General features: G+C 40.8%; 1 protein-coding gene across 4 annotated transcripts in view; it reads right to left on the minus strand.

Annotated features, from left to right (window-relative positions):
* The window catches only part of wasf1 (WASP family member 1), a 63,120-nt gene that overhangs the window by 19,425 nt on the left and 31,436 nt on the right, over positions 1–12,259 (minus strand). For all 4 annotated transcript variants that reach the window (XM_004541758.4, XM_004541761.4, XM_004541760.4 and 1 more), the window contains exons 3-4: positions 11,646–11,780; positions 1,878–2,031 (exon numbers count right to left, since the gene is read on the minus strand). In XM_004541758.4, the coding sequence (XP_004541815.1) occupies positions 1,878–2,031; positions 11,646–11,780 (289 nt within the window). The remainder of the gene's footprint in view (positions 1–1,877; positions 2,032–11,645; positions 11,781–12,259) is intronic.

Raw genomic sequence — 12,259 nt, forward strand, 5'->3', positions numbered from 1 at the left:
TGCTGCCCAGCAGAACTTTTTATGGATTATTCATCTTTAAATGCCTCGCTCTTCTTGCTCTCTTCGCCCCCTACTTGTCCACAAGAGCCAGGAGAGATGCCTGGTGTCAAGGACTGACAAGCCTGCCAGTAATAATAAAAAAAACAAAACAAAACAGTGTCCTCTTGAGTTACACTTTAAAGCCAACCCAAAAAAACTGTCCAGACACAAACCACACAAAATAATGTTTAACTGTTTATCCATTCTAAATTTAAGTAAAACTGCCACATCAGCATCAGTGTCTTGTTTAATGAAAGCTTTTATAATGGTAGGCACAACCGTAATACGAGTGAATGGGCCGAATGAAAGCTGTAATTGAGGACCGTTTGGGTACATTTTGCTGACACAGTGGGGTGCAATCAGCCTCTTCTGGTGCCCATCAATAAAATACGAGCGCAATAATGTTTTCCGCTCTCCAGAGACAGAAAACACAGGGTAAACTTCTATTAACGGGAAACATGCAATTGTAGGAACATCCCCTTCTTTTGCAAACCATTTCCAGAATGCTAAATTAAACATGTATTATAATTGTAAAAAATACAAATAAAAAATACTGGTGGTTGCCAGTCCCGCCCTTTAGACTCCTAGTAAATGCACCTGTGATATCAATTTGAAAATCTTAGGTGACATGTTTTCATAAGATTTTCAGAAAACTCGAGGTCAACATCACTGATATTCATATTTGTGTGAGATTTTTAGGAAATGCACCTATGGTATTAATTTAAAAATCTTGAGTTATCGTGTTCACAAAGTTGTGTCACACACTACCCCAAGCCTATTCAAATGGCGGCCCGCGGGCCAAATGCGGCCCAGAAGCAACCTGCGAGTGGCCCTGCCTGTGGTCCTGGCAGAAACACAGAGAAAACGCAAAAAATTAATTCATTAATTAATTTTAAAAAAATTTAAAAATTTAAAATTCCCACAGCGTAGTGTAGACTGTGAATGCAACACTCCTAGTAGCCTAGCAATATTTAACCCACAATGCACCGTGATGTAAACATATTAAACAATCATCGTAATATATGATGCGACAACAGCATGTCTTTCTCACTCCAAAAGCGCAAAATTGACAATGAAAACTGTCGGTTTAACCCTGCCTGGACTGACAAATACTTATTCATTTTACCGAGTTTAATAATCTTACAACCGGAGTTGTACTACCATGGTGAGGGTCCTGTACAGCCCAAGAGAGAGCTGCAGCATCTTTCCTTCGTGTTTGCTTCTTGGCGAAGAAGAAAAGGCCTTTCACAGATTCTGAAACAGTGAAATACTGCATGCTGGCCGTGGTGGATGCGGTGAAAAGTGATGAAAAAATTAAAGTAAGTGTGACATCTGCTATTAAAAACGTACCCCTGTAGGACAGTTCAAATATTCGTAGAGTTGAAGTTCTGGCGTCAGACGAGTTTGAAATGCTGTTAAATGACCTGAAGAAAACTGATAATGCACAGTTGTGCATATATGTCTGTTTTTTGGATGTGAGAGATCACCAGATTTACAGGGGAAAAGGAATAAAAAAAATTACTTGTTTTTCCAGTACAGTTGTGTGGGTTTGAAATTGATCATGATCTGCTGCTTACTGGCTTCAAAAAAAAAAAAAAAAAAAAAAAAAAAAAAAAAACCTGGCCCAGATAAATTCCCCGGTTTGAAAATCTGGCCAAACTAACTTCGTAGTTGAATAGCCATGCACTACCCGCTTGCCCACTTGGTGGGATGATGACAACACCCCATTACCCCATCAGTCTTTCATGGTTGAGAAGTAAAAACCCCAATACAATAGAACCAGTTACAATGGTTTGCAAAAAGGATCCCAGAGTCAGTGAAACTGGCTGGATTCAGACCTGTAGGGTGTGAGGATGTTGAGCGGTGGGGGCTGCTCGCAGGTGTGGTACGTCTCCTGCAGTGGGACAGGCAGAGACGTGCGATCAAACAGCTGCTGGTCCTGAACAGTAGAACTCCTGAAGGCCTTCCTCATGGTGATGTCCTGAAGAGACACTAGGAAAGGAGGGACAGATGGAGAAAAGAGAAGAGAGGGGAAGAAAGCAGGTTCTTTGTGAAGCATCTGCCACATGTATGTTTGCTACCTCTATGAAGGTAGAAGGAGAGACAGCATTTTAAGACCAACGCTTACTGCTGTTTGACTGTACCTGCCTAACAATGTTCAGAAAACACACACACACATCCCAACCAACAGGCTCTTTGTCTCTCTCATGTCATTGATGAACACAATAATTAGCATCTGGTTCCGTCTCCCCATTATCATCATCAATCTGACATCATCAATCAAACATTCACAATCAACATTACAGCAGACTAAACCTATTATAAACCACTAAGCGTCCTCCCTCAGGCTAACGCTACATTGCTGTCCTAACTGGTCGTCTTCAAGTCCCTTAAAGTAAACAACAACATGATGAACAAGATAAGCTAGGCTAGGCGAAGCTAAGGTCGTCTCTCAGAAACCGTAGAAATGATTGCCCTTCTTTCATCCGGGAATAACTGACATTTTCAGAGGGCAATAAAAAAAAAAATAACAGAAGAAAATCAATTCTGTACAGACGAAGCTCACAGAAAAACAGGATGGAGAAAGCGCTAAAGGGAAGATGGGACACACACACACACACACACACACACACACACACACACACACACACACACACACACACACACACACACACACACACACACACACACACCAATGCTAACCCTCAATCTGGTAAACAGAAAGTCTTGGAAAGAGATCTAGAACGTTGCAACTAGATCTGAATTATACATGAGGAAGTGACAAATGGATGTACTTTAATGGTGCCCAGAAGAAGCTCAGGAAAAGAAAAAGAAAAAAAAAAAAAGTCATGGCACGGCAGACCAACAAACATGACAGAACGAACGTACAATCTAAAAAACACTGCAAGGAAATCACTTACAGTCATTTAACCATTGCCTCAGCAAAATGAGATAAAGCCCAGTAAGGGTCTACTAACACAATTCAGTCCTCTACATTGCAGCAATGCAGCTGGATAATGACTTCCACAGACTGTCAGTGTTGTGACATACCAGCCACCTGAGGCACTGAAGTATCATTATGAACAAACACCATGAGGGAGCTGAGCTTTCGTGAGTAACACTCTGCAAGGGAGATAGGAGGCCATAGAATGCAAGAGGGAGATAATAAAATGACTTGGACACACCAGAGCCGGTATAATGGCAACAGGGGACAGACAGAGACGGAGAAAAGATGTACCAACAGTAAAACAAAGAGCAGCAGCTGACATGAAAGAACCATTCGTAAGAAATACTGGCAAACAAATGGTGAAAAGAGAGGAAATTTGAAGAGAGAAAAGACCTAAAACTAACATGGGAATGTGCAGCGAAAGAGAAGGAGGGGGCCGTATTAAAGAGAAAGAGACGGAGAGAGAAGATACATAAACACATCAAGTAGGATTTTAATAAGAAAAACAGAAAATATCCCACAGAAGCCCGGGACCCAGAGAAGCACAGTAACCTGAGCAGAGCCAGAGGGTGGATTAAGCTTCAAAGACAGCACAAGGGAAAAGCTTTAACAGCCATTTATACTGGATACACACACACAGGAGGGAAAATAAAACATACTGCACACAGCATTTTGTCCCAAGTTAAACAGAAAAGGCTACAAGATGACACTGAGGGGGTTGATCTGTCTTCTGTGGCTTCCTGCTACAAGATTTATGGAAAAACTACATGCATTTTAAAATGTGCTGTGTACCTGCATGCATATACACATAGCATTTGGAGCACCTGGGTGGGGGGATCCCATAGCTCATGATCAACTTAACTGTCATTTTTGTCTTATATGTCTAATACAAGTAGCTTTAAAGTTTATCCATATAAATTAACTCATGTACCTTACACATTCCCACTGACCTGTTGGCTTGCATTTAAAAGTGCACTCTATATGTATTTAGTGTTTGTCTATGCAACCTGATTAAACTTTTAAATAATGATTTTGGTTTATTACAACCTTGTTCATAGTTTTGACAATAGTTTCTCATCTTTATGATAAAGTACTACACCAAATACGATGATTCCGCTGATTTAAATACCTATGTATCAGTAGAACATCGTGTTAGCCAGGCATTGGCTGATGAGATTAGTCTCTGAATTCAAAGTTTGGGTGTTCTTACATCAATTTTGTGGTGACAATGAAGAGCTGAGGTTGTATTTTGTATTTCCTCATTTTTTCCTGGCATGAAAGTGGGAATAAATAACAACAATAACATCGCATTTCTATCCATAAAACTTGAATTATGCATGGTATAGCATGATGCCATCAACTTGCCTAGCAACCACCTAAGAACAGACTAAAAATCACAGACCAAACATGGGCATGTACTTGCTACTGAAATCTAGGAACAATGTAGCAACGTTAGACTTGATGATCAGCTGAAAAAAGCAATTTAATGAACACAACACTGAACACAACTGCAGTAGCATGAGTCAGAGCAGGAAGTCAGTATGTAATGGATGTTTATGATTTACAGACGTAACGGTTAACTTCAAAAAAAGAAATATGAGTATGTCTAACTTGTGGGGCTTTTTCATGTATATAATATTGTTGCCTGCCTGCTAGTATTAACTTGTTTGTAGCGATGCTGCAGTCATCAGCCTCCGCATATCTCCAGAGCTCGAAAAATAAGAACCCATGCTGAAAGAGAGATTAATCCTTTAAGATTTTAACTTGCGCTTGTGCCGGGGGTGTAATAATATACTTCAGTCGCTCCAAGATCAGACACACCAGGGATGATAAGGGCAAAAAAAAAAAAATCAAAGTCAGAGCTACAGTGGCATGACAATTTGACTGCCCACAGTGATCAGAGAAGAGCCAGGGATAATTGTAGGAGTAATGTTGAGATCTAAGAAATTAAAGTGCATTTTCCTCTAGCTGAAAAGGGAGAAGGTAAGGGATACAGACGTGGGAAGGGTTATGAACATTAAAGTGATATTTTATTATTTTATACTTTAGTGATCCCTGTAGGGCATTTCTTTTTTGTACTACCCCTGTTCCACAGGAAGGTTAGGCTGAAAGTCAGGAAAGTGCACCATGAGCTGATGCTAGTACTCCCACTCCCCGCTTGCAAATGTACAGAAAAACCCCACAGAAAGGACTCTTATAGCCACATAACAGCCTGTGAGGGCCAGGTACAAGCAGTGGTCAAAGGGTGAGTGCCAATTTGGTATTGTTGTATGCTGAGCAAGAGCACTGTGCCCTGCTGCCCCTGTGAATTAAGGGAAGTGCATGAGGCTGTCAGATGGTGTGACAAGTAGGTGCAAAAGCGACAAATAAGTGAGAGGCAGCGCACAAGTCTGTGCCAGGACTCATTTGATGCAGCGTGAGGTGCTATAAACCTCCACAAAGCAATACTAGAGCTTCAGTGCAGATTACTACGCTAATCAATGCGGGCAGAGAAACACAAGGCACACAAACACGCGTGCTCAGATGGATCTCTTAACATGAGCATTTACATCCTAATTACAAAATGTCATTTATTCAGCTGAACTACCAATTAGACCCATTTAACGAAGACATTTAGTTAATGTGAAAAATGTGAGTGTATGTATAGGAGAATGAAAGTAAATTAGTGAGAGATATAGCGAGTGTGTGTGTGTGTGTGTGTGTGTGTGCGCGCGCGCGCGCGCGTGTGTGTGTGTCTCAATTGATGAGTGGCCAAAATGCTCTCAAACCTTGAAAGAACTGTTTGAGGGTTAAGATTTGGTTTTAGGGTCCGTGTAGGAATTGGGATATGGGGTCCTTGCAGAGGCATAAGTAGAGTGTGTGTATACGTGTATGTGTGTGTTAGGTCAAGCAACACCAGGTGCAGCAGACTCTGATCTCAGGATGTGAAGCTTCTTATCAGCAAGCCAGTTCTGGAAAGTTTCTCTCTATCCCTCATATCCTTCTCTTAAACAGATAGCATCTGTCTAAAACACTTCAACTAAAGAGAGGTGAGGAAGTTCTTGTCGTTCACATACCCCTCCCTTCAGCTCCCCTCCTAGTTTCACGAAAATTATGTTTTCCCTCTTTCTTCATTTCATCCCCCTATCTCATAGACATGCAGTCCTATGCGCAGCAATACTAGATAAGAAAAGTCACAGGCCAAAGTGTCTTTTAGTATGCAGGCACGTCTCCCGCTGCTGTTGTACTTCAATGCAAATGTTGCCCTATATTTCCCCTTCTGCGCAGTTCTTCACACTCTTTCCTTTCCCTGATTCGGTTTTTGCTCCGTCTCTCCGCCCAAGCTTGTTTATTGTTTGTCCTCTGTCTTTCATTTTGTCCTTTAGTCAAATTTATCTAGAAGTTCTTCCATGTGCATAGAAAACCCTCATAAATTACAAGTGTTATGCACAGTTTTAGAGTAAACAGAGTGAGTCTTGTACTGCAGTGAGACACACTGTTGCAGAAGAAGAACAAATAAAAGACACACGAAGTGCATGCCAACCATCTGAAATTCGTACTGGGACATCGTGTTAGTATTCACAACTGCACTGTCAACTAGTGTGTACTAAGAAGAAAGTATAAACTGTTGAAGTCACCTTATCAGTTTGGGGTTGACTTCAAGTAGGCTTTCATCACGGCTGCTTGCTAGTCATCACTCATAATGCTTTTGGGTGTGCAAATGCTCTTTTAGCATCTGCATAATTGTCTGAGTCTGCCTGAAGAAAAACTTTGTCACATGACCATGTCCCACTGGTTTCTACATAAATGGTGAGGCAGACCAGAAAAACCATCTAGTGCAAGAAATTGAATGCCTGGCAAATAAAAACATTTCATAATACAGTACTTTCAACACAAAAACAACACAAAACATAAACACTGACAGAATTATAGAAAAATGTCTATAATGTTATATTAAAATTAATAATTAAATTATACATGTAATTATGTCCATTTTTATTGCATTATTACTTGTTTTCTATTTTGTTTTTTCCCCCCGGGTGTATCAGCCCTCACTTTTCAGCTGCTGAGGGCTGCACTTTTGCTTTCCTGTAAGCTTTTACCAGGGCTTTTATTCAAATCATCCATTCCTTCACAGAACCATTCATCCATCCGCTTATCCAATTCAGGGTCACAATGAGACCATCTTAACTGTCGTGGATGAGAGGCGGGATACACCCCATCGCAGGGTTAACAAAGAGAGACAAACAACAGCACATTCACATTTAGGTTCACCAATTCACCAAGCAAGCACATCTTTCAACTTTGGGACGAACCTAGAGTAATAATAATAATAATAACTTTATTTATAAAGCGCTTTCAAACAAAGTGCTGTTCAACTATTTGACCTAGAGTAGACATAGAGAGCACCACACAAGCACCAAGAGAACATGCAAACTCCACACCGAAAGGTCCTAGCTAGGGTGGATTAGACCCAGAACCTTCTTGTTGTGAGCCAAGAAGTGCCACCATGGGGGATACATAAATATGTATACATAACAAAAGAAGAGGACATAAATGAGAAAAAAAAAACCTCAATCTGAACATTATTTTCCCTGCGATTCTCAGGGATGTGTATACTATAGATCTGACCACTTGATACACTAAACACATTTAAACAGATGCTTCCTCTTACTATCTCGGTCTTTCCAGTCACAATGGGAAATGGAGACAAAAAAACAACAACAACAAATCGGAGCTTGGGAGAAAACAATTTAGCCTTTTTTTTTTTTAAATGCTCTACCTTTATATACTCTGTACACATGTAGTACTTTGTAAAAGATAAAACGATAAAAATATGAGGAAAGATCAAAGGCAAGAACAAGAAAAGTGAGAGGAGTCAGGGAAGGTTATCAAGCAACTGAAAAAAACTGAAGTAAAAGAGAGAAAAGCAAATACAAAACGATCAAAAAAAAATCATGTTAGAAAAGAAAACTGGTGATAGAGGAAATATAAACCATGTATAAAATAGGTACACAAGTAAACAGATGAGAAGTACTAATAGGGGAAGCGAGAAATGGAATAAGACACCACATAAAGAAAAGTGCACAGGGAGTTGGGGTGGCTTTGTGGCCTTCCATAATGGCCCGCAGCCAGTGCAATGATATAACGGGGCCATTAAATAGGGGATACAGGTCATTAGTTTGGCTGGCTACAGTGATAGGGGGAAGAGAGCCTGACAGCACACAAATAGCATCCACGCAAGATGGAGGAAGAGCAGAGATCAATCAGAGAGATGAGAGTGAGGAGGACAACAAAGACAGAGGGGTGCAGGGGGCAATGCAGACAGAGACGAAAAGGGGAGTGGCAACTGAGGTCTAAAGGGCAGAGTACCCTTTGAAAAGCCTGCAGGATGTGGGCAAGCTATGGGTGTGTGTGTGTGCGCGTGTGTGTGAGACTTAACATACTGTATATAAATTCATGTGATATAAAACTCTTTGACCTTAACCACTGCAGGGATAGCTCAGTAGGTAGAGTGGTGGCCCTGTGATCGGAAGGTCGGGGGTTCGACTCCACTGAACGGCTACCCTGAGGTACCCCTGAGCAAGGTACCGTCCCTACACACTGCTCCCCGGGCGCTGCACTGGCGGCTGCCCACTGCTTCACTGGGTGAATGGGTTAAATGCAGAGGAACTATTTCCCTATGGGGACTAACACGCACACACGTTACGTGCACCAGCAGTGGCACTGCATACATCACTATGGCCATTCCTTCATCCCACATTTCTCTGCGACCTTCAGCTGAACTTCTTTCAAGTCCCCTACTTTCCTTCACCCCTTTTCCTTACGATTTATACTGTATGTCTTTAAGCGGCAAAGCTCATTTAGACCCATACAAGCTCCGTATGTACATATACACAGAAACAATAGGATGTGTCTGCTCGTCACAGGTATTATTAAACCAACATTTGCAATCCTCGGTGCGCAAAAGGTTTAAATTTAGCCCTTGGGTGTAAAAATACCAATTATGATTCAGTGAAAGGTGCTAATCTAACAAATTCCAAATATCTCATCTTATTTTAAGTACAGCTATAACACCATTAAGGTAACAGGGAGCAGTCATTATCACCCACCATTTATTTCATAAAGCAGTCATTCTCTTTCTGTCAGGTGCAGATTATGTATATTGGCAGAGTTGGCAGAAGTGCTTATTATGATATGTTATGCCTACCACAGTACACTTTTATGGTGTTTCCCTGCATCATTGCTAACCATGACCCCTCTGGTAAAGCTAATGTGAGATTTACTTTTTTTTTTTTTTTTTTTTTTAAACATACACTTTTTTTATTGTTTAAACCTCAAATCAAGAGTCTAAGAACTTAGACTCTTTGATGGTTCATTATTTAGACTACCATCACTATAGACTACCCTGACCCGGGTGCCTGAGAACCATCACAAACAATTCAAGATCTGAAAACTTTAATATGAAAAACTCAATATTTCACATATTTACAAATCCTGTAATAATTACTGCAACACTGATTATGCCTGGCAAATTAAAAGTATTAGCACTGAACATGATGATAACTTAATCACAAATTACAGTATGTGTGCACTAAATTCAGTAGCACCAATTGCTAATAGCTCATAAAAGGTTTTAAATTGTCTCACAGAAACTTGTTGTGGTTTTGTGGACAGCATCTGTAAAATATAAGTGCACTCCTCTACCTTGCCTGTGCCCCATCCTCCACCCTATCTTTATTCCTTCACTGTCCTGATTTATGGTCCAATCCCTTTGTGCACTCATTCTCCTCTCCTTCACACCTCCTTCTCATGGCAACCACAAGGCGAAAACACACACTCGCCATATTACAAAGCAAGCTATGTGCTTACTCTAAAAGCATACAGTTGAACTGTGGTGTGTGTTTGACCATGAATGGGTAAAGAAAGAGGAAAGGGAGGTGGTAAATGCAGGGTCGTGTTTACAAAAACCCTAAAATCTTCGCACAACTGATCATCTTTCTGTTCATCTCCTGTGCAGTCATAGCATACTCGCTTAGTTTGCCGTTTATAACTTGATTTCACTAATCAGTTATTAACATATTACGAGAGAACAGTAAGTGTGGGCTTTTTGATTCAAAGACAACTTTCTCTTGGTAACAAATGAATACCGAGGAGCTGAACTGAGTGGGAAATCTCTGTAACCTGCAGAGGAGGCCATTTCAACCTGGCCCAGAAAATTCTGCGGTACAGTCCTTTTACACACCACTGGTTTTTGCTGCAGTGTCCTGTATTATGCACCCATCCCTCTATCCTTCCATTTTTCTTACTCTCCACCCCTCCAGCTCTCCCCCACCACCACCACACACTTAAACTGCAACTGAGCTGATTCTTATCCATTGTCTCTCAAGCCAATACTTTGAGCTAAAAGGGGATAAGTCAGGCTTGTATGTGAGGGGAGATAAGACCATGGACCACATGCACACAGCGAATAAAGACAAAATCATAATCACATATTTATCAACTCAATCACAGTAACATCACATGAACAGGAGCTAGTAATCTTTTACTTAAATGATACAAAGATTGACTTAGTTTTTGCTTGGGTATTTCCCAAAGTAAATCCATAGATGTGTCTCTAAAATAATAAATATTTATAGTTCATACTCTGCAGGCTAAGACAGTGAACCTTTTGAGGAGTGCGTGTTAGCCCACACGTGTTTCCCCTCCAACCTCTGCACACAAAAACATCTCACTTCCCAGCAAAGACCTGCACAACAGGCTTCTACAATTAGATCACTTGCAATTATCCATTCAGCACAGATATTATATGCGGACATGCTCAGGATAAAGGGTGCAGACAGGATGGGGAACAGCTGTGAGGAGATGATGAAGGGAAAAGGTGAAAATGGTGTTGATTAAAAAAAAGAAGAAGAGTTTAAAGTGATTTGGTTAATGTCAAGGTATCATTGCACGAGTGGGAAAAGAAAGAGACCAAAGTGAAGATTGGAATGTGCAGTCTACCGTCTATCTGTGTTTAAAATAAAAACCTATAATTCTGCACAAAAAACGAAACAATTCATTGCCTTGTTTAACAAAAAAAAAAAAAAAGTCTCTGGTTGCATTCACAGAAAAGTTATAAGTGAGTACAACTGAGTGAGCATTTTACCGTCTCTGTCAGTGACAAGGCAGCAGTTACAGTAGCATTGTGCAAAGCCGTAAACACACCGCTGGCCCACAGGAAATCGATATGGCGCCTTGGAGCATGGTATTATACAGCTATGATTCTCTCCCCTTTTAGTTTGCAATGCATTCCCCACTAGATACCCTATTGTGTCATCCTGCCTACCCTTTCTCAGGATAACCTAGATTACCTGACAGTCCCACAGATGATCACATTCCATTTTTGTTACTGCTAACAGAAGCTACATTCTAACCACTGGATTTCTCCTCACATAAAAACTTTATTGGGTAAAGAAACTTTTTTTTATTACTGGCCTGGGTTTTCACCACCGGGAGGGTTGGAAAATTTGTGTTTAATATTAGTGGAGGAGATTCAGTTTAATCATCCAACAGGCACATTTACACATACACAGAGCTGTCTTACAGACACACAAATCAAAGTAAGAGAGACAAAACCAGAAATTCAAAAAGAATGGGATGTGGTGTGTGAAACGGCTCGTGTGGATACAACACTCACGTTCCTCTTCTTTGGGGTCCAGCTGTGTGACACTGATGGAGAGGCGGTCCACGCGCTCCTGCAGGGAGTTGACCCGGAAAGAAAAGGAGTGTGCTTCATTGAAGAGCTCTCCAAACAGGTCCTCTGCATATTTACCTAGGCACACACAGAATTGAAAAACAGAGATGAAAATAAGTACTGAAATGGACTGAGTAGCTTGATTAAATATATTTATTTTAAAGATATTAAGAGCCGAAAGGTATTCAACTGGTGGCTGTGGAGGTAATTTTTATGTAAAGCGAACTTCCTGTTGCACTTAAGAAACCAGATGAGATGATTTAAACTTTGTGACACGGCTGCTGGAAACAACCATTAGAATATCAGCAACAATACTCAGATAGGCTGTGGTGTTTAAATGACACTCAGTTTCTTGGAGTGTGTCTTCTGCATACCGTGGCTATAATGAGTGGGTATTTGAGGTACTGTTTCTTTCCCTTTGGCTTAAAACAGTCACTGTCCTCTGACAGTCAGATAACAGACGCTCATTGGCTAATTTCTCTTTTTTGGACCATTCTCCGTAAACCCTAGAGATGTTTGTGTGGGAAAATTGCAGTTTCTGAAACGCTCGCACCAGC

Source organism: Maylandia zebra, linkage group LG15 (genome assembly GCF_041146795.1).
Source record: "Maylandia zebra isolate NMK-2024a linkage group LG15, Mzebra_GT3a, whole genome shotgun sequence".
Lineage (NCBI taxonomy): Eukaryota > Metazoa > Chordata > Actinopteri > Cichliformes > Cichlidae > Maylandia > Maylandia zebra.